Below are 23,080 nucleotides of genomic sequence, written 5' to 3' on the forward strand. Positions count from 1 at the left end.
AGGGACAGTAAGGAGGCCTGCGTCTTGTGACCGTAGCGTATGTGTAGGTATGTATGGCAGGACCAAATCGGAGAGATAGGTAGGAGCAAGCCCATGTAATGCTTTGTAGGTTGGCAGTAAAACCTTGAAATCAGCCCTAGACTTAACAGAATGCCAGTGTAGAGAGGCTAGCACAGGAGTAATATGACACATCACACTTTTTGGTTTTAGTGCTAAACGCGGCTGCTAGAATCTTGACTACCTGAAGTTTATTTAGTGCTTTAGCTGGAGACTAGTGCATTGCAGTAGTCTAATCTAGACGTGACAAAAGCATGGATTAGCTTTTCTGCATCATTTAACAGAAAGTTTCTGATTTTTTAAATGTTACGAAGATGGAAAAAAGCTGTCCTTGAAACAGTCTTGATATGTTAGTCGAGAGATCAGGGTCCAGAGTAACGCAGAGATCATTCAGTTTTATTTGAGACTGTACAACCATCAAGATTAATTGTCAGATCCAACAGCAGATCTCTGTTTCTTGGGACCTAGAACTAGCATCTCTGTTTTGTCCGAGTTTAAAAGTAGAACATTTGCGGCCATCCACTTTCTTATGTCTGAAACAGGCTTCCAGGGTAGGCAATTTTAGGGCTTCAACATGTTTCATTGAAATGTACAGCTGTGTCGTCCGCATAGCAGTGAAAGTTGACATTGTGTTTCCGAATGACATCACCAAGAGGTAGAATATATAGTGAAAACTAGCCAGCAGGTCATCACCCGCCTCAAAGGTATGTTTGTAAGATGGGGGATACCTACCGAGATCGTTAGCGACAACTCTACTCAGTTTGTCTGCACTGAGTTCAAGGAGTTCAGAAGGAAGTATGGTTTCGCTCAAACCACCTCCAGTCCCCACTACCCGCAGGCAGTCTGAGCTGCGGAGAGCTGTACAGACAGCTAAGCAAATTCTTAAACAACCAGACCCACACATGGCACTGATGTGCTACGAGCCACGCGCAACAGGAGCAAGCCCAGCACAACTCATGACAGGACGTCTGATCAGAAAAGGGGAGATGTCTCCATCATGACATGCTCATCCTTGAAAAATGCCATAAGGTCTGAAATAGACATACTGTACAAACAATTACCTGGTCTAAGTAAAATAAAATAAAATTTGATCTACTGCTCTGCTGACCAGCTAGCTAAAGTGTAGTCAGTGGCTATCTAAGACAGAAAGGGGACGGAAGAAGTTCAACACTTCATTCAAGTCATTTCAATAGAGCACATGGATTCATCATGGATTGGGCACAGAAGGTCTCTGATCGCGCTGGTGAACGGTAGGTGAAGTGTCATGCAGGAGCTTCCTGCAAGAATTTATAGTCATGCTGAGGTCTTCTCTTGCTAATTAGCATTTCATTTTTTTGTTGTAAATTGAGGCTACTATATTGATAATTACACGGTTATCAAAACCTCATGCCAAAGTAAGCCTACTAATGTACACATAGTGAATTTTACGAGCACTTCAAATTAAGTATGTAAAAAATGTATGGTGGAAAGACAAATGGAACCATTTCTGTGTTTGACCGCTAGGTTTTATGGGTATTAGGAAGCATCCACTGTGGCAGACTAAATGGCACACTATACCCTACAAAAATAAATTGAACTGTATTTTAAGACAGTTAAATACTCTAACAAAAAAGCTGTTAGAATTGTAAGTATGTCCCTTAAGGTCCTTGTGTAATTGTAATGTGATATTGTACCCCCTAGCTCGATTGTCCATTATATATAATCTATATATACTTGTGTTCCCTTATGTACTTTCTGTATTGATTTGTTGTTAATAAAAATAAAATAAAATTATATAAAAAAACTAAATGGCACAGATATAAAGATGAGTCCTCTCTCTCTCTCTGCTGCTCATTGGCATGGTTGAGAAAATCGGACGTTGAGTGATGCGCAACAGAACACTGGTCAGGTTTCCACTAGATAGCACAGCCACAAAGTAAAAATTAATGGGACCAAAAATTAGCTTTTTGGTCTTAATTTAAAGCTACAATATGTAACTTTTTGGGCTACCTGACCAAATTCACATATAAATGTGAGTTATTGATCTGTCATTCTCATTGAAAGCAACAACTCACATTTATATGTGAATTTGATCAGGTAGCCCAGAAAGTTACATACTGTTCATGTGCATTATTTCTGCATCCCGTTAAGTTTTGTTTTCATCTTTTACTTTTCATTGTGGAAAGATATTTTACAGCGGTTTAGATGGTACATCTAAATGTACCATCTCTAATTCTCTACACTATACTTATTAGGCAAACTATTAGAATTTTTGCAACCAGGAAATGTCAGTGATTTCTGCATAGTGCATCTTTAAGGTTAGGCATAAGGTTAGCAGTGTGATTGAGGTTAGGTTTCAAATCAGATTTTAGAAATAGGCGGGTTTTATGACTTTGTATGTGATAACTAGTGACGACCAACTGGTACGTGTTCATTAGTTATCACAGTCATAAATCCTGCCTGTTTCTACAATTTCTCTTCTTAAAATCTGATTTTAAACAACACTAACCACACGCTTAATCTTAAATTAAGACCAAACACCAAATATTTGTTTACATTCATTTTTACTACATAGCCAATTTATGCTGTGGTAACCCTGATCCGGGTACAAATGAACGTAAAGGCTGCGTAAACTTTGTTTTGCGGCATTGCGCGAACGTTTACAGGAGTATTTTTTTTAATTATTATTTTTTAAACCTTTTTCTCCCTAATTTCGTGATATCCAATTGTTAGTAGTTACTATCTTGTCTCGTCGCTACAACTCCCGTACGGGCTCGGGAGAGACGAAGGTCGGAAGCCATGCGTCCCCCGAAACACAACCCAACCAAGCCGCACTGCTTCTTAACACAGCGAGCATCCAACCCGGAAGCCAGCCGCACCAATGTGTCGGAGTCAGGCGATGCAACGATGATCCAATGACACCTTTGTAAGTTAACTGTAATATCCATATGTGTAAACATACTGAATTGTAATTGGATGCATTTTACCGCCGTATCATACTGCGCTATGATTGGGTAAGACCACCCAGGTGTTGAGGTCATCTTCGGTTGATCAATGTATGAGACATGCCAGTTATAGCTAGCTAATAAAGAGCTACGTTTAGAAATATCCTGTCGTACTGCATTTTATTATTTTGTACAAAGCGTGCAAGACAGTAACTATACCCTGCTAATGTATGTTAAGCTACTTTTATGTATTGCAGTTTGTTTTAACTTTACTGTAGGTTATTGTTTAGCTGTCTGCTGTGATCTACATAATATATTAGAGTAGAGTAAAGCATTGGCTAACTGTTAGCCACAACACCAGCAGCTGTGTCTAGACAAAAAGTAAACTAAAAGCTAAGTTAGCCAACTAGCTAGCGTTTTATGAGTATGTGCACTAAGGACAACCGCAGCATAGGATGGCAACCGTGTGACTAGGCTAATTAATGCCGTGATTAAGCACCTTCTGTTTACACTTTGTTTTGAGTTCACCTTCTAGGCAACTATGTTAACGTAGTTATGTGTTTCAGCACTGAAAGTCACCAGTGTGCTGTCCAATTGTCCCTAGCCTTTGGGACCATGGCTTATCCATTAAGGAGTGAAGTGGTCAGGCTGTATAAAAATGTAAGCATAACTTTGTCCCTTTCAATTTCTTCTTCGCGTGACCTTTTGTCTAAAGTATAACAGGACGTCCAGAAATCAAATGACCACAACTTTAAGATTAAGATAACTTTATTGGTAAATTGCACACAAGGTCCAATCATAATTTAACATCACCTTTTAACTGAACCCCTCCGAAAGAAACGCACACATACAGACTGGGCGCCAGGGGGAGCTGTGTTGTGGGAGGTGGGGGCAAGTGCCTTGCTCAAGGGTACATCGTCAGGCATTTGATGCCAGCTCACTTCCTGCCAGATTTTCAGTCGGACCTGGGATTCGAACCGGCAACCTTCCGGTTGCTGGCTCACCTCTCTCACCGCTAGTCTACCTGCCCTAACGCACTTTTTTTGGTTTTAAATATACGTTTCTACCACCTTCTCTGGCCATTCGTAAGTGCATGTAACTTTTGGTCAATGGGTAATTGTCACTGTTCTACTCCTCCAACAGCTCCTCTACCTTGGACGGGAGTATCCCAAAGGCGCTGGCTACTTTAGGGATAGACTGAAGTCTGCATTTTTGAATAACAAAGATGTGAAAGACCCAAAGATGATCAAACAAATGATAGCCCGAGGGGAGTTTGTCATCAAGGAGTTGGAAGCACTTTACTACCTGAGGAAGTACAGAGCCATGAAAAAGCGGTACTACGAACCTGAGGAATGACTGGCCACACTTGACACCACTGCCTTGAAATGTGACAATAACAAAGTTATGGTGCCCTCTATGAAGAGGTTTTATTAAGAAGGGTCTAAGAAGCCACCTGACCAGTCCATCAAACACCAGAATGATTGAAGGCCATATTAAGGTTGAATAGAAGCCATGACAGTGCATTCACTGTACAACAGTATATGCTGTTTAATATGCTTTCCTTGTACCAAGCATACTTGAAACAGTATACTGGCTTTTGTAGTCTTGTATTTTCCTTTTTATAAAATATTTTTACACAGATCAACTTTGCCAAAACCACCATAAAACCACCTCTAAGAATATTTATTTGAAACTATGCTGGAAAAATATTTTGGGGATCTGAAAAAACCTTCAATGTGGAATGAGAATACTAAAACATAGCAGCGATCCTGAGTTGCTTCATTCAAGTAGTATAACTTCATGTGGGTGGATAATTCTGAGGTTTTAATAAAAAAAATAAAAATAAACATTTTAACTCTTATCTGGTGAATGTTATTGTAGGATGACGATCTTCAGAATATAAAATTAAACTTAACAGTCTTAAAGTCTTGTAAACACCTTAACACATGTGAGGTTGTCGCGTTGTACGTCCGGTGAGGTCCAGGTCATGTTCCGTGGTCACTTGGGCTCAGTCACCACTGCACTCGGATATGTCAATTCGGCAGATAGGGCACGTGGAGTTTTCCTGCCAACAGCAAACAACCAGGTGTATTTTTTCCTAATAGATTTCATGTTATCTTATAGTTTACCATTTACCTTGTACAAACTCAAGGTTCAATAGTTAATGACATTTTAAATGGTGAGAACACCAACTGTTGTGTAACTGCATTGTAACACAGTGCTGTCTAAATATGTTGTGTTTGTGTGTTGGGGCCGGCTTATTTTGCACCACAGAAAAAATGTACCTTTAACCAGCGGTCGATGCATTGCATATGGTAGTTATGGAGGCATGGGAGCATCCTCAGCAGTTCCCCCTCTGTATAGTCCGAGAAACAGATCTGACACCTGTACACAGAGGAAAACATTATCACTGGAGAACACTAAGAGAACACAGTAGTAGTAGTGTTGTCACTAAACCAGAATTTTGACTTCGATACTGTCTCTTTAAACCCATTAATGACATTTATGACAGCACAAGCTCCCACAGTCAGTTGAGTTAGGTGAGGAAGAGATGTGACAGACGAAGGGGGACAGTATCTATAGACGTGACAGAGACGATTAAAGGTGCACTATGCAGATATCGTTCTGCCATTTCTTGGTTGCTAAAATTAAAAATCATTCACCTAATTACAGTTTATATGACAAAACTAGCATAGTGTACCATCTAAACCGCTGTGAAATATACTGTATGTAATATATAGTGCCTTCGGAAAATATTCAGACCCCTTAACTTTTTCCACATTTTGTTACGTTACAGCCTTATTCTAAAATGTATTAAATTGTTTTATTTCTTCATCAATCTACACACAAGGCTACAGGAAGGCCAAAAAGATCATCAAGGACATCAACCACATCCTGTTCACCCCGCTATGATACAGAAGGCGAGGTCAGTGCAGGTGCATCAAAGCTGGGACTGAGAAGCTGTTTCAGTCTCTATCTCAAGGCCATCAGACTGTTAAATGGCCATCACTAGCCGGCTACCACCCGGTTACTCAACCCTGCACCTTACAGGCTGCTGCCCTATATACATAAAACATTGAATCACTGGCCACTTTAAAAATGGAACACTAGTCACTTTAATAATGTTTACACACGGCTTTACTCATCTTATAATGTATACTGTATTTTATTCCACTGTATTTTAGTCAATGCTACTCCAACATCGTCCTAATATTATATCTGCACAGCTATTTACAGGTCTCTACAGAGATGTTCAATCGGGGTCAAGTCCAGCTCTGGCTGGGCCGCTCAAGGACATTCAGAGACTTGTCCCAAAGCCACTCTTGCGTTGTCTTGGCTGTGTGCTTGGGGTAGTTGTCCTGTTGGAAGGTGAACCTTCACCCCGGTCTGAGGTCCTGAGCGCTCCGGAGCAGGTTTTCATCAAGGATCTCTGTACTTTGCTCTGTTCATCTTTCCCTCAATCCTGACTAGTCTCCTAGTCCCTGCTGCTGAAAAACATCCCCACAGCATGATGCTGCCACCACCATGCTTCACCGTAGGGATGGTGCCAGGTTTCCTCCAGATGTGATGCTTGGCATTCAGGCGCTCCAAGCGGGATGACGCTCCAAGCGGGATGACACTCCAAGCAGGCTGTCATGTGCCTTTTACTGAGGAGTGGCTTCCGTCTGGGAACTCTACCATAAAGGCCTGATTGGTGGAGTGCTGCAGAGATGGTTGTCCTTTTGAAAGGTTCTCCCATCTCTGCAGAGGAACTCTGGAGCTCTGTCAGAGTGACCATCGGGTTCTTGGTCACCTCCTTGACCAAGGCCCTTCTCCCCTGATTGGCCAGGCGGCCAGCTCTGGGAAGAGTCTTGGTGGTTCCAGACTTCTTCCATTTAAGAATGATGGAGGCCACTGTGTTCTTGGCCCTTCAATGCTGCAGAAATGTTTTGGTATCCTTCCCCAGATCTGTGCCTCGACACAATCCTGCCTCGGAGCTCTACGGACAATTTCTTCGACCTCATGGCTTGGTTTTTGCTCTGACATGCCCTGTCAATTGTGGGACCTTACATAGACAGGTGTGCGTCTTTCCAAATCATGTCCAATCAATTGTTTTTCGCACAGGTGGACTCCAATCAAGTTGTAGAAAAATCAAGGATGATCAATGGAAACAAGATGCACCTGAGCTCAATTTCGAGTCTCATAGCGAAGGGTGTGAATACTTACGGAAATAAGGCATCTGTTTATTTTTAATACATTTGCAAACATTTTAAAAATATATATATATTTTTGCTTTGTCATTATGGGGTATTGTGTGTAGAATGACGAGAAAGGATTTATTTAATCAATTTTAGAATTAGGCTGTAATGTAACAATGTGGGAAAAGTAAAGGGGTCTGAATACTTTCCAAATGCACTGTATACACACACATTTTGCATGTGTTATTGCAGTGGCAGAGAAATGCTTATTTCTAGCGCCACGCGACCAATAAAATTGTCATTTGTATTCCTATTAACTTCCAGTTTAGTGAGAGCGGCTTTATCGCAATGCTAAGTCATACCGGCCAACTTACTGCCCGCTTGAACGGCAATAACTCAGATAAACATGAAATGACCCTGGGAATCGATACAGAGCTCAGATGCACAAAAGCAATATAACATTCAAAATGGGTGAATCTTTAACTTCTGTGCAGCATGAGTGGGGAGCTAACTTCCAGTGCTCTAGCAATAAGTGGAGCAGGCAAAAGGCATGAACTTTGCGCTCGTTGTTCATGTAGTAATGAAAAAGTACTGAAGTATATAGTGCTACACTAATCTGAAGCGTGCTGATATTCTGAGCAAGTAAATTGATGTATTTTAATTAGAACTGGTGAACTGCACTGCTTCATCTTTATTGGAAACTATGATGAGTTTAATCAATGTGTCACTGCTTAGGCTGGAACAATATCCTGTGCTCAGACAGCCCCATCTTACATTATGGAAAAGGTACTCGTTTGTGACTTACTGTGTCTTTCCTGCACTATGTGCTGGGTCGTAGGTTTTCGTAGGCAGCCTCTCAATCTCTCTTTCACTCAGGGTTTTCTTGGCCACAACAGCACCCTGGCCCTCCTCAAAGGCCAGTAGAGCCTGAGAGATCAAAACAGAGCATACACACATGAACCAAAACCCACATTATTAAGACAATAATGGGGTTACTAGGGATGCAAGACATAAATCAATGCAAGAACAATGCTGGAAAACCTATGTAAGAGTTTGACTGCAAAACAGAAGGTGTGATGCCTACATGGGGAGGACAAAAGCTTAGTTTGTTTCACAAATGGACCCAGGCAGGTTGTACCTCATAGTCGTCTCCCTGACTGTCATCAAAGAGGGAAGAGACCGCATGACGGGGGTTTCTGCGACGAGGAGTGCGAGATCGGCCTCTTCCTCTGCGCCTTCCCATCAACTCTGAATGATTCAACACACACTTTACACACCACAGCAACAAAACTGTTTTCTAACTAAGTAGTGCATCAAGCATACCAGTAAATTTCACACTACTGTGGTTGTTGTTCAGTAACATACCTTCCTCTAATCCCGCGACGAGAGGCGAAAACGCTGCGTAGTTCACTGCTGAGGGCCAGGGTGACATCCAGTTCATCCCTAAATGAGGATCATACTGGAGGGGGACAGAACAATAATCAGACCAGTTCACACAGCAGCGCAATTCTAAATAATAACAGTGGAATCCCCATTCAGTGTCACATTGAGTGTGTACGTGCTTTTGAACATAATACTCACTGGATAGTTGTGGTGGGGTCTGTTGGGCGGCATGGCTTCCTGCTGTCTCCTTTGTTCCTGCTGCAGTTGCTCCTCTCGGTCAAACTGTTCCTACAGAGAAAAAAAATCCATCATCACACAGGCTAATCAGGAGACTGAAGCTTTTATGGTTTTATGTGAAAGTCATTAATTCAGTTCCAATCCTGAATGTACTGATTACGATTGAATTAGCCTGAAGTAGAGAACCCAACAGTGTGTTGTCAACCAGTGTTGACTTAAAGCAAGCTTGTTTTTAAAAGATGAGTTATCCCTACCTGAAGACTGCGCGCAAATGCCTCATCTTCCTTCAACTGCACCGCGCGAACCACAGCCTCTACAATGACATCATCATCGTTGTCACTGATGACCACCTCGTCATATTTGGGCGGCATTGCTTCGGCTGTTGAGAGAAGAGTAGCCAGAGGGTCCAGAGACACACCAAGGATAAGCTTCTGCTGTTGTCTGTGAATTCTGTTTGAGTCAGGTTGGTCAATGTGTAGTGAGTCACTTAAAAGTGACCTAGAATCTACTCTGCAGTTAACTTTTAGGTAGGTCTACATAGTCTATATCGGACCCGTAACATTTCGAAGTAGCGTCCTATTAAAGAGCTAAACTTATTTTCGCCTTAGTATGTGTGTCATCTTCTTACCCGTAGAGAAAGGAACCTCCCAGCCAGCAACATGACTCTCTTTCTCTGTGCCTGGCAGGAATGACACGGAGTCTGTGGTGAGGTTTGTTGGAGCTCGGGCAAATGTGGAGGCCTTGGAGGTGGACTTGGTAGAGGCTGCTCTTTTACAGGTCCTCTTCCTGCCTCTGTTGTAACTAGGGAGCCCAGGTTCCACTGTGGATTCTGCCACAGGAGCCTGAGACGATGCATTTCTGCAAAATCCTTCCGCGGCTGTCATTTCCTGCGAGGCAGGGGGCGCACCAAGGGAGGATGAGGGTGGTGATGATGAATAAGAACATGGCATAGAGGACGGGAGAGGAGGTTCCAGCCAGGTAACCAGAGAAGAGTCTGTTGTCATGAGAGATGAAGCAGCAACAAAACCACTGGTTGCCCACGAGGTGCCTGGTTTGGCTTCACCTCTCATGCTGGTGGCTGGCATTGACAGCTTTTTGCATTTTGACATCTGATGAGAGGTGGGGGTCATGATGAGAGATTTGTCCTCTCGACTGGGAGGTGGGCTGAGAGAAACCTGCAAAAAAAGGGCAAGGTCAGGCTGTGGCGACATTCAGCGACTCAACTTTACATTTCTGTTGCAAGACTTGAGATGTCACACTTGGATTTTATAGTAAATTGTTGCCTTCAGAATGTATTCAACTTACCGATCCAAAGTTTTCAAACCTATTGTACCGCCGTCTCCTTCTGAGGCACTGAGGGCTGCACAAGCAAAATGAGAACATTTTTAGGAACATAGCTCTACAGTCTTGCTTCGTAAGGTACACAGACAGAAACGGGAGCTGGATCTTTATTGCACCGATGGTAGTAAGTGTTCCTAGTAAATACAGGACCATAATATGCTCAGCAGAAGTGTACCTGGGCGTCTCAAGGATGACGACAGGGGGCTCGTTGAGGGTGCCAAAGTCATTAAGATCACCAAAGAGCAGGTCTTGCTCATCCAGTAGGCATGCCTGATTCAGGGGTCCCATGGTGTCTAGTTCCTCCAAGTCCTGAAGTGGACTGCTGGGCTCCAAGTTCTCCAGTGTACTGTCCATGTCTATGAAGATGTAGCTACTAGCTTGTGTATGGTCCACACACTGTCAAAGCTGCAATGTGCAAACCAACACACATTCACACCATTTTATGTTGTAAATGACAAAGTTAGAGCAGTCTACTTGCTCATAATCAAGCAGTCTTAACGAGGTTTGCTACTGTATATCATTAATCCTAAATTACATAAGGTGCCTCTGGAGAAGTTACTAGCTGGGTAGTCCAGTTAATCACTTAATTGGTATATACAGCCTGAAACTAATGGCTGCAAAAGTGTGTAATTGTTCCTTACAAGCCAGAATGTTAAAAAATAAATAAATAAAAACACTTAAACTTACTCTACCGATTGTTTGTGTAGTTTGTACTTCAGCTGCTCATTTGAGATAAAATATTCACAGGAAAGTATTGTTAGGTGTATGGTTTGGTTCCAAGGTAAAAAAGGTTTTAAAAAAATGTATACTGAATATTTGGCTCCCTCGTCAATCGCTATTGAACCAAGTATGCCATGACAATTGAATATTGTCTCCCGGGTGGCGCAGTGGTCTAGGGCACTGCATTGCAGTGCTAGCTGCGCCACCAGAGTCTCTGGGTTCGCGCCCAGGCTGGGCTGGGTTCGCGCCCAGGCTCTGTCGCAGCCGGCCGCAACCGGGAGATCCGTGGGGCGACGCACAATTGGCATAGCGTCGCCCGGGTTAGGGAGGGTTTGGCCGGTAGGGAGGGTTTGGCCGGTAGGGATATCCTTGTCTCAGTATGTTTAAAATGTATGCACTCTACTGTAAGTCGCTCTGGATAGGAGCGTCTGCTCTTGGCCGGTAGGGATATCCTTGTCTCAGTATGTAAAAATGTAATAAAATGTATGCACTCTACTGTAAGTCGCTCTGGATAAGAGCGTCTGCTAAATGACTAAAATGTAAATGTATTCAATCACAGCCTTCCTTTTACTTGTATCACTGCACATCCTGCAAATGGGTTACCACATTTACTGTTGGTAATGCTGACAAATTGGATCATAACTCTAAAAGTAGCAGACAGCCCACTCTGGAACGTCGATATGTCCATTTAATATATTATGTTCAACAATACATTGAAACATTTGCCAAATCAAATTGTGTGTTTTCAATATTCATGTTTTATATTCTTCAATATTCATAAATTAATGTAAAAAAAGTTACTGAAATCTAAATACTACGTATTACAGAGCAAGCCGTAAAGCTTCATATGACACCAATGTTTGCTGTGTAGCACCTACAGATTAAACAATATGAAGTCTTAAAGGAGGCCTGGGTAAGGCCAAAATTGAATAAATATGCCAACTTTGATAAATTATGCTTTTAGATTAAAACATTTAAATATACAGTTCCTTCAGAAAGTATTCACACCTCTTGACTTTTTCCACATTTTGTTTTTACAGCCTGAAATAAAAATGCATTAAATCAAGATTTTGTTGTCACTGGCATACTCCAGAATGTCAGTGTTATGTTTTTTCTCCATTTTTACAAGTTAATTAAAAATGAAAAGCTGAAATGTCTTCAGTCAATAAGTATTCAACCCCTTTGTTAGGGCAAGCCTAAATAAGTTAATGAGTAAAAATGTGCTTAACAAATGATATAAGTTGCATGGACTCACTGTGTACAGATCATTGTATGTGTGGGGGTAAAGAGATGAGGTAGTCACTCAAAAATCATATTAATTTAATGACTACCTCATCTCTGTACCCCACACATGCAATTATCTGTAAGATCCCTCAGTCAAGCAGTGAATTTCAAACACAAAGACCAGGGATGGTTTTGAAATGCCTCGCAAAGGGCACCTATTGGTAGATGGGTAAAAAAAAAGCAGACATTGAATATCCCTTTGAGCATGGTGAAGTTATTAATTATAGATCAATATTGTAGTTATTCCACAATACTAACCTAAATGACAAAGTTAAAAGGAAGCCTGTACAGAAAAACATGTATCCTGTTTGCAATAAGGCACTAAAGTAAAACTGAAAAAAATGTGGGAAAGAAAGTAACTTTATGTCCTGAATACAAAAGCGTTAAGTTTGAGGTAAATCCAACACATCACTGAGTACCACCCTTCATATTTTCAAGCATGGTGGTGGCTTCATCATGTTATGTGTATGCTTGTCATCAGCAAGGACTAGGGAGTTTTTTTTAGGATAAAAACAAACAGAATAGAACTAAGCACAGGCAAAATCCTAGAGGAAAACCTGGTTCAGTCTGCATTCCAACAGACACTGGGAGACAAATGCACCTTTCAGCAGGACAATAACCTAAAAACACAAGGTCAAATATACACTGGAGTTGCTTAGAAAAGGTGTGCAAAGCTCTTAGACTTACCCAGAAAAACACTGCCAAAGGTGATTCTAACATGTATTGACTAAGGGGGTTGAATACTTATCTAATTAAGCTATATTAGTGTTATTTTTCTATGTATTTTATTATACAAATGTTAAAATTTTTCTTCCACTTTGACATTGCAGAGTACTTTGTGTAGATCCTTGGACAAAAAAGATTTTAGATTTTAATCCCACCTTGTAACACATTGAGAAACTCTAGGGGTGTGAATACTTTAAAGTCACTGTACTGTATATACCAATTAATTGTGTATTACAGCCTGATTAAATCCGACTACTAGCTAGGCAGCTAGCTTAAACGATAACTAGGTTAGTTAGATAACTACCTGTATTTGACCAAAGAATTAGAATAGTTCTATAGGATCCCTATTTATTTGACTCTGAAATTACTATTTTGACGGCATAAGGATGACTCATTCGCTTCATGATTTAAATAGTGGGAACGTAACGTCTTAACGTTACATACGCATATTGATGAGTGTACCTAGCTAGATATTCCCTATTTGAGGTGTGAACCTGTAAACATTAGCTAATTTACTGGCAAGTATGTACTGCACTCTGTTGGTATGCGTTGGCTAGCTAACTGTGCCTGTGGCTACCCGGTGGTATGCTAGCTAACGACTGTTGACTGATCTAATATAAATACAACAAAACTAATACTTTCACATAGATCACACCTTACTTCGTGATTACGATTCAATTGGTCCTTGTTCTCGAGAACCCTCTTGTTAATCCATCTCACAAAATACAACGACTAAACATTCTAGCCAGTTAGCTAGCCAGCTGCTAGTTTCCTTTCTCTTCCAGCGCCAAAACCACAACATTCTGTTTTATTTCCGTTTGTGACGTGTAATGTCCTGTGCTCACTTCCGACATCACTTCATAAAAAATTAACTTACAAGAAGTGGTTTTGAAGAGACCATAATATCAAAGATAATGACAACTCTGTGGTAATATCAGAGTATACATGTTTGAAAACTGTGGTTAAATTCTCCCGTACTCAATATGTAAATTAAAATACCAGTAACCGCCATCACTTGCAAATACGATGTAGATTTATTTAATTCATAATTTTGTATTTACATTATCATTAACGCCATTATCAAGGTACATAAATAAATATAAAAAATCAATTAACCCAACTTATCAGGACCAATGAGTCACTGCACACAAAAAAAAACAGAGACAACCACATATCCATAATTTCAACAACAACAAAAAAGATATATATATATACACACACTATACACTCAAAAACGAGTCCACCTAGCTGAATGTACTAGGAATAGAAAAGGGAAACTGATAGGAACTAAATGGAAGCTAGGGGACTCAGGGACAGCAATAAAAAAAAAAGTCCATCTTTAGGATGTCCCCTGCAACAAGGCAAACCACTCAGTCAAGGGTCCGGTTTCCTGATAGCCATGGAACTTGGTTTAGGAGTGTTTTAATGATGCCTCATTCTTACAACGGCCGAAGATGTAACGTCCGTTTCTCAAAACAACATGCAGAATGAACGTTCACTAAAAGCGTTGTTAGACCATGTGTTGACACTGATAGGATCGAAACAAAAGCAGCGCTGCTCTCAAATCAATTTTCTCCTTTCAAATCTTACTCCAAAATCCTAATGGTGGATCAGCTCCTAGAGAGATATTACCACCTGTGGCTGGCTGCAAATATTGAGGCAACTTATAATGCTTACCCAATAATGCACAAAATCACATATTGAGCACATCATTGCGCACATGTTGTTACACATCGAAATATTTTGAGGCAAAAATTACAGATACAGACAATAATAGGCAAAATAGAATTCAATTGATTGAACATGACATTGATTTCAATATGATTGAAATATATAGACACATGTAGCCTATTTATCTTTTAATGCAGTCATCTCGGTTTTAATTTGAAGCATATTTTTATCCTTCACTTGTTTGTAACAATTGCAAAGACTTTAGCAACTTTGTATTTGTAGTCAACTTTGTTCTGAAGTTATCGGTAGTCACAATCAGAGAGATGAACATCTTGATTCTATGTTTAGCAGAGATCTTCTATAAATAAAGTGACACAAAAGGTCAAAAACATAACGATGCACTTAGCTGTTCTACGAGTGGTGAGGCAGTCGGTAAATAATGAGCGTTTTCAAGTGCAACTTCAGTAACGATGGTTTTGGGAAACAGCTCAGAGATTTAACAATGCTCCAACGAAGATTCTAACGATGAATTTATGCTTTTGGGAAACAGGCCCAGGAGCATAAATATGCGGCGGGAAGTCACATTTATTTGCATGGTGTTAGGCTGAGGTTACTGTCCGCTCTTGAGAGACTCCACCAGCCTAAGGAGTAAGAAGAAACAGAAAATTATACAGTTTTGTTGTTGTATATTGAAAGACTCCTCAGCTTGTCATTCATATTTTTTGTTCCTAATGCAAACCATGTTATTAATTTAATGATAAGTTAAAACTGTCATCATCTTAACAGCTGAAAGACACACACACACACACACACACACACACACACACACACACAAAAACTGCCTTATTCGTAACTAAACAGCCTCATTCATTTGGTTCCTATTCCATTACCATTCCATGGCCTCGTCCAACCCTGTTCCCTTGGTGGCGGAGGTCTTGAAGATCTGCCACTTTCTGTCTTTGAGTGCTGGCAGGCCCAGGGAATTGGCGACCTCAGTGGGAGTCATGGCCTGCTCCATGTCTTGCTTGTTGGCAAACACCACCAGTATAGCCTTCTTCAGCTCCTCCTCCTGCAGAGAGAATACAGACAGAGCCCTCTATATCTGGAAACCTAGTCTGTGACTGCACATGCTGTTTAGCTCACAATTCCATCAAAATATAGCAAGTACATGGATAAAAAGAGCTAGTGTGAGCCATGGGACCAGTAAACATATTCAAGTATGAACGGCTTTTATACAAGCTACTAAAGCCACATTACTCATACCTCAAGCATAGCCACCAGTTCAGACTTGGAGATTCCCATCCTGTCCCTGTCACTGCTGTCCACTACATAGATAACAGCATCAGTGTTGGAGTAGTAGCAGCGCCAGTAAGGCCTGAAACAGAGAGAGATGCAAGAAGAAACATTAGGGTAACCAATACACTTGTTGGTTGACTCTTGACAAACTGACTGCTGATGGTTGCAATATTCAGATATGTGTGAGACATATGCTACAATAAATAAGTTGAAGTCAGGAATGTCTCAATACCTAATACTGGTCTGCCCTCCAAGATCCCACACCTGGAACTTCAGATTCTTGTATGTCACTGTTTCCACGTTGAAACCAATGGCTGAAAAAGAAGAGAATGGTAAGTCAACAAATTTCTAGTAATGTAGGTTAATCATAACTGTTTGCATGTCATTCTCTGCATGAGCCATTTCAGTGACCAATTTATCTGTTGCAAGACATACCATTGTATGGGCATGCAGGAGTTAGGCCATCAATGTGAGTGTTCCTCAGCACTGAGAAGTTCAGTATTTTCACTCACTGGGAATAGTGGTGACGACCTCCCCAACTTGAAGTCTGTAAAGGATTGTGGTTTTCCCAGCTCCATCCAACCCCAGGATCAGTATCCTCATTTCCCTGGTGCCAAACAGGCCAGAAAAAAGACTGGAGAAGAACCCACCTAGATTTAACAAGGCAGGAGGGATAAAGAAGATTAAAGTGGTAATACTTTACTCATATCATTTGTCAAACTATACAGATAACTTCAAAGGACAAACACTAATGTCAACTGTCAGGTCTGCTAAATGCATCACATTGTGAAAGGAATTCTACTAAAGACATAATAGCACTGTCTGGTATGCATTCACTTTCACGTGTCAGAAAGTTATTATTTTCTTGAATATGTAATACGAGATGCCTGCGAGGGTCAAACCAGTAATTCAGGTAGATAGCTGGGTGTTTCCCTTAGATATTTTAAGTAGAAATTGTACACCATTATTGGCGTGCCATTTAATATAGACCATATGGAAAATTTTCTAAAATCAGATTTTTATATGAATAAAGACTTGCTAAAGTGGCAAGAATCTGCCTTTTGACATGTCCCTCGTCATGTTTTTCAGACTTCTAGGAAGATCACTAACCCCAGCCTTTCACCATTATTGCAAAGCCCTAGTTATGTTGTTGCCATTTTCTTTTGTGGTGGAAAACGGAGCCCGTCGAGCATCACGTTAACCCTGTTGTCCATAGATAGATTAGCTAAAAATGTTTTAACAGTTTCAATTTGTGTGAAGCTTGCATTCAATTGCCCCTCCCTGTTGCACACAAGCTTACATGAAAACCTCAACCCTGTTATGGTCAACACTGTTACTTCAAAGGCACTTCATAGTCTTTTTTTACATTTAAATAAATTGCAAGTAAAACAAAAAAGACCAAATGCCAATAAAGTAAAAGGGTTGAGGTTTTCATCTTAAATCACGCATAAATCCCCTCATGACAGGGGGAATATAAGCGTGTTGTGTGCAACAGGGAAGGGCAATTGAATGCAAGCTTCAGCAGATTGAAATTGTTAAAACATTTCTATTCAATCTATCTATGGGCAAGAGGGTTAACGTGTTGCTCGACTGCTCAGTTTTCCACCAAAAAAAACCAACAGAAAATGGCAACAAAATAACTAGGGCTTTGCAATGATGGTTAAAATGTTAGGAAAGGTTGGTGTAAAGTGGGTTCAAATATTCCTATAAATCTGAAAAACATGAAAACATTTTTCCCATCTTAACCCTTTGAGATGGGAAAACATATTTTTTTATTAAGTTGAAAATTAGCTTTTTATGATAGAATGTTAGGTGAAATTAATAGTTTTCTTGGACAAAGTTACACTACCCAAAATGTACTCTACTAGTGGAACGACCCAGCTAGTAGAGCAACATGTCGACATCTGTATTTTAGACATTGACTGGATAGCAAACGTCCGTTTGGCATACCTCAAAGAATAACCAAATAATCATAATTTATTCATAGGAAATCGTACATTTACCACAACAGCCTACCTAGCTAGCTAATGCTAACACTAAGGCATACAACCAAATATTAAGATAAAACGTTGGCAGATGATGGTCAGACATTAATCAGTGGCTAAACATTGATTTCATGTACAATTTTGTCGATAACTCTAGAAGCAAACTGTAAAGTAGCAACGAATCTTACCCATTTTTGACTAATAACAGTCCCTGTTATCAATCAGTATGCAAAGCTTTTTGTAGGAAAATATGTATTGTATATTGAGTGGCGTCTCTTCTTCTTTCTTTTGGGTTTGTTTACATTGACAGCGCAGTTATTAGGACATTATCGCCACCTATTTTCAGGGATGTACTGGTGATTTGATGGTCTACTCTTTTACATTACAATCATACATTATACGGTACAGTCCCAACATTGTAAATATGAAAAAAGTACACATTAATGTTTGGAGAAAATAACTTATAGCACGAATTGAAGACCACACCGTGGATACCTCAAACTTTAGTGGATCAAAGTTTTGATATGGCTGCCTGCATTGACACATCGTGAAATACTCCTGTCTGTATTAAAAATAACTGCTACTCATAATAGTTTCAATAAAAAACATGACATATTATTTAGTGCGAATTGTTTTATAGTCACATAGAATATTGAGTACAATCACACTTCAAAAAGCAGATAAATATATAGGTTAATATACAATAACAGATAAATTGGCTAACAAATATACAAATAAGCAACATGTTAATGAATAAATACAGCATACAATATACAAACAAAAGCTTTAAAAACCTATCTCTGGCTTTCATTTTCAGTGTCTAACTGTCAGTGGGTACTTAAGAACCGGTCTCCCGGGTGGCGCAGTGGTCTAGGGCACTGCATCGCAGTGCTAGCTGCGCCACCAGAGTCTCTGGGTTCGCGCCCAGGCTCTGTCGCAGCCGGCCGCAACCGGGAGATCCGTGGGGCGACGCACAATTGGCATAGTCGTCGTTTGGCCGGGTTTGGCCGGTAGGGATATCCTTGTCTCATGTAAAAATTTAATAAAATGTATGCACTCTAAGTCGCTCTAAGTCGCTCTGGATAAGAGCGTCTGCTAAATGACTAAAATGTAAATGTAAATACTTAAGAACTACTTAAGTAGTTTGAGGTATCTGTACTTTACTATTTATATTTTTGACAACTTTTACTTTACAACAATCCTAAAGAAAGTAATGTACTTTTTACTCCATACATTTTCCCTGACACCCAAAAACACTCGTTACATTTTGAATGCTTAGCAGGACAGTAAAATTGTCTAAATCTAGCGGACTCACTAAATACATGCTTTGTTTGTAAATTATGTCTGAGTGTTGGCGTGGCTATCCGTAAATAAAAAAAAGAAAATTGTGCTGTCTGTTTTGCTTAATATAAGGAATGTGAAATTATTTATACTTTTACTTTTGATACTTAAGTATATTTAGCAATTTCATTTACTTTTGATACTAAGTATATCTAACACCAAATACTTTTACTCAAGTAGGATTTCACTGGGTGACTTTCACTTGAGTCATTTTCTATTTAGGTATCTTTACTTTTACTCAAGTATGACAATTGGGTACTTTTTTCACAACTGCCCACATGCTAGAAGTTGCACTGGACTAGAGTATCTACAGTGCCTTGAAAAAGTATTCATCCCCCTTGCCATTTTTCCTATTTTTTTGCATACAACCTGTAATTTAAATGTTTTTTTTATTTGGATTTCATGTCATAGGCATACACAAAATAGTTCAAAGCTAAATGAAAAAAATAACTTGTTTCAAAAAAATTCTAAAAAACAAAAAATGGAAAAGTGGTGCGTGCATATGTATTCACCCCCTTTGCGATGAAGCCACTAAATAAGATCTGGTGCAACCAATTACATTCAGAAGTCACATAATTAGTTAAATAAAGTCCACCTGTGTGCAATCTAAGTGTCACATGATCTGTCACGTGATCTCAGTATACATACACCTGTTCTGAAAGGCTCCAGAGTCTGCAACACCACTAAGCAAGGAGCACCACCAAGCAAGCAGCACCATGAAGACCAAGGAGCTCTCCAAACAGGTCAGGGACAACGTTGTGGAGAAGTACAGATCAGGGTTGGGTTATATAAAAATAATGAACATCCACGGAGCACCATTAAATCCATTATTATAAATTGGAAAGAATATGGCACCACAACAAACCTGCCAAGAGAGGGCCGCCCACCAAAACTCACAGACCAGGCAAGGAGGGCATTAATCAGAGGCAACAAAGAGACCAAAGATAACCCTGAAGGAGCTGCAAAGCTCCACAGCGGAGATTGGAGTATCTGTCCATAGGACCACTTTAAGCCATATACTCCACAGAGTCGGGCTTTACAGAAGAGTAGCCAGAAAAAAAGCCATTGCTAAAAAAATAAATAATAATAAGCAAACACGTTTGGTGTTCGCCAAAAGGCATGTGGGAGACTCCCCAAACATATGAAAGAAGGTACTCCGGTCAGATGAGACTAAAATGTAGCTTTTTGGCCATCAAGGAAAACGCTATGTCTGATACAAACCCAACACCTCTCATCACCCCGAGAATAGCATCCCCACAGTGAAGCATGGTGGTGGCAGCATCATGGTATGGGGATGTTTTTCATCAGCAGGGACTGGGAAACTGGTCAGAATTGAAGGGAAACCTGTTTCAATCTTTCAGAGATTTAAGACTGTGACGGAGGTTCACTTCCAGCAGGACAATGACCCTAAGCATACTGCTAAAGCAACACTCGAGTGGTTTAAGGTGAAAAATTTCAATTGGAATGGCCTAGTCAAAGTCCAAACCTCAATCCAATTGAGAATCTGTGGTATGACTTAAAGATTGCTGTACACCAGTGGAACCCATCCAACTTAAAGGAGAGGGAGCAGTTTTTTCTTGGAGAATGGGCAAAAGTCCCAGGGACTAGATGTGCCAAGCTTATAGAGGCTTGCAGCTGTAATTGCTGCAAAAGGTGGCTCTACAAAGTATTGACTTGGGGGGGTGAATAGTTATGCATGCTAAAGTTACGTTTTTTTGTCTTATTTCTTGTTTGTTTCACAATAAAACATATTTTGCATCTTCAAAGTGGTAGGCATGTTGTGTAAATAAAATGATACAAACCCCCCCAAAAATCTAATTAAATTCCAGGTTGTAAGGCAACAAAACAGGAAAAATGCCAAGGGGGGTGAATACTTTCGCAAGCCACTGTATAATGGGATTTGGTTTGTTTGGTTGATGTGAGGACTGTTAATGTTTGCTGTACTAATGATTCTTATGTGCCGCTTGAAACACAATTCTGGAGAAATTGGTTTACAAACAGCAAAATAATTTTTTAAGTGCAAACTGTATTTAAAAAAAAATCCAATCTGGTTTTTGGGCCCACCACAGCATAGAGACAGCCTTAAAGTGGTAACACAGAAGCCAAACAGCTCTCTGTCCAACTCTTGTATTTAAGTGCTGCATTTGACACTGTTGGTCCTAAATTGGTTTAGGACCTATTGAACCTTTCGAGAGTTTGTCACCCTTGGTGAACATAACTCAAAGAAAATATGTATCACATGTGGCGTTCCACATGGTTCAATTTTGGGTCCGGTATTGTTCAGTTTATATGTTACCCCTTGGCAGAGTTATCAGAAAGCACAGCATTGATTTTCACTGCTATGCAGACGATACACAACTTTACTTTTCTGTGTCACCAGAGGATTTTAGTTCCACTGATAAATTATTAGACTGTATTAGTGATTGAAATACTTGGATGGGTCAAAATGTCCTCCAGCTAAAGACCGAGGTACTTATTGTTATAGCCAAAGCACAATGAGAGAATCTGAGAATATGGCCCCACATTTTAATTAATGGACAATAAAGATTGCCAAGGTGCAGCCGTTTCTCTCTCAGGCTGGTACAGAAAGACTCATCCATGCTTCTATAGATAAGAGCGTCTGCTAAATGACTTAAATGTAAATGTAATGTATAAGAAGTAGGCTTAACTACTGTAATGCTCACCTGTCTGGTCTACCCAAGAAAGCCATTGGTCAACTGAAAAACATACAGAATGCTGCAGCACGGGTACTGACCAAGACCAGACAGAGAGCACACATTACACCAATTTTAAGGTCTCTGCACTGGCTGCTTGTGAGTTTTAGAATTCATTTTAAGATTCTTATGTTGGTTTTTAAATAAATTCCCAATTGTGCACCACAATACATGTCAGACATGCTTTTGAGTTATGTACCCAGTAGGTCCCTCAGGTCTACTGTCACTGGCCTTCAAAGCCTAGGACCAAGAGACATGGAGAGGCAGCCTTTAGTTATTATGCCCCCAGCCTCTGGAATACCCTGCCAGAGAACCTGAGGGGGGCCCAAACTGTGGACAAATTTAAAAGAGATCTTAAAACACACCTTTTTAGCTTTGCTTTTCCTCAGGGTGCTTTTTAGTCATTCAGTTGTTATTCTTTAGTTTTTATCCTCTTATGTTTTTTGTGTAGTAAATATTTGTTTTTATTTTGATTGTTCATTTTTTCCTGTGAAGCACATTGTGTTGCATTCCATGTCTTGAATGTGCTGTATAAATAAAGCTTGATTTGATTTGACTGGGTAATGTCATCATTTCATCCACGCTGGTATGAGGTGAAGTCTCCCCTGTCCCCTCTCTGTCTGTCATGGCCCATTATGCTGCTACTCGCCCGTGGGCAGGGGCCCATTTCATAATGGAGGATTTGTGGGACTTTTACAGATTCTGAACTGATGTTCTCATTAATTACATGTTTATGTTGCATATTGTATATGAATAGCTATTCTTGGAAGATGTTAAAATACTGTTACTTTGAGGATCTGACGCTGTAAAATGAATTGTCAATTTCTCTCTGAACTATGGAAGAAACATTTATCATTTCAAATGGAAGGGTCATATTCCTGCCCTTATAGCCCAGGGTTGGATTTCTACTAAGCTAACATATTGAATTGTTTTAAGATGGTCATACCAAGGATCATTTAGACATTAGATTTAGAATTTTAAGACCCCTGTAGGTACGGTTTGTAAATGTGATATTTCAGTTTTTAATACATTTGCTAACATTTCTAAAAAGCTGTTTTTGCTTTGTCATTATGGGGCATTGTGTGTCAATAAATGAGAAAAAAAAACAATTTAATACGTTTTAGAATAAGGACAATAACCTAAAACACAAGGCCAAATATACACTGCAGTTGCTTACCAAGACTACATTGAATGTACCAGAGTGGCGTAGTTACAGTTTTGAC

General features: G+C 40.1%; 3 protein-coding genes across 7 annotated transcripts; 1 reads left to right on the forward strand and 2 right to left on the reverse strand.

Annotated features, from left to right (window-relative positions):
- Positions 1-2,751: 2,751 nt before the first annotated feature.
- On the forward strand, positions 2,752-4,828 carry LOC139540150 (LYR motif-containing protein 5A-like). 3 transcript variants are annotated; one of them, XM_071343738.1, is made up of 3 exons: positions 2,752-2,962; positions 3,548-3,641; positions 4,125-4,828. In XM_071343738.1, exons 1-3 carry the CDS (start codon positions 2,952-2,954, stop codon positions 4,335-4,337), a joined length of 318 nt encoding a protein of 105 aa, XP_071199839.1. In that variant the 5' UTR covers positions 2,752-2,951; the 3' UTR covers positions 4,338-4,828. The 3 variants fall into 3 exon arrangements, with proteins under 3 accessions (XP_071199839.1, XP_071199838.1, XP_071199840.1); XM_071343737.1 differs by lacking the exon at positions 2,752-2,962 and adding an exon at positions 2,964-3,050; XM_071343739.1 differs by lacking the exon at positions 2,752-2,962 and adding an exon at positions 3,078-3,209.
- LOC139540147 (uncharacterized) lies at positions 3,732-13,655 on the reverse strand. 3 transcript variants are annotated; one of them, XM_071343735.1, is made up of 12 exons: positions 13,511-13,579; positions 10,808-10,839; positions 10,296-10,525; positions 10,085-10,139; positions 9,408-9,954; positions 9,034-9,158; positions 8,741-8,830; positions 8,525-8,618; positions 8,298-8,407; positions 7,965-8,086; positions 5,267-5,366; positions 4,787-5,046 (listed from the first exon to the last, which is right to left on the reverse strand). In XM_071343735.1, exons 3-12 carry the CDS (start codon positions 10,472-10,474, stop codon positions 4,990-4,992), a joined length of 1,479 nt encoding a protein of 492 aa, XP_071199836.1. In that variant the 5' UTR covers positions 10,475-10,525; positions 10,808-10,839; positions 13,511-13,579; the 3' UTR covers positions 4,787-4,989. The 3 variants fall into 3 exon arrangements, with proteins under 3 accessions (XP_071199834.1, XP_071199836.1, XP_071199835.1); XM_071343733.1 differs by lacking the exon at positions 10,808-10,839 and having other exon boundaries at positions 3,732-5,046; positions 13,511-13,655; XM_071343734.1 differs by lacking the exon at positions 10,808-10,839 and having other exon boundaries at positions 13,506-13,635.
- A 206-nt stretch (positions 13,656-13,861) lies between these two features.
- LOC139540149 (ADP-ribosylation factor-like protein 1) lies at positions 13,862-18,102 on the reverse strand. The gene is made up of 6 exons (XM_071343736.1): positions 17,991-18,102; positions 16,330-16,467; positions 16,050-16,131; positions 15,785-15,896; positions 15,412-15,590; positions 13,862-15,162 (listed from the first exon to the last, which is right to left on the reverse strand). The coding sequence occupies exons 1-6, from the start codon at positions 17,992-17,994 to the stop codon at positions 15,132-15,134; spliced, it is 546 nt and encodes a 181-aa protein (XP_071199837.1). The 5' UTR covers positions 17,995-18,102; the 3' UTR covers positions 13,862-15,131.
- Between the last annotated feature and the right edge of the window lie 4,978 nt (positions 18,103-23,080).

Source organism: Salvelinus alpinus, chromosome 15, assembly GCF_045679555.1.
Source record: "Salvelinus alpinus chromosome 15, SLU_Salpinus.1, whole genome shotgun sequence".
NCBI lineage: Eukaryota > Metazoa > Chordata > Actinopteri > Salmoniformes > Salmonidae > Salvelinus > Salvelinus alpinus.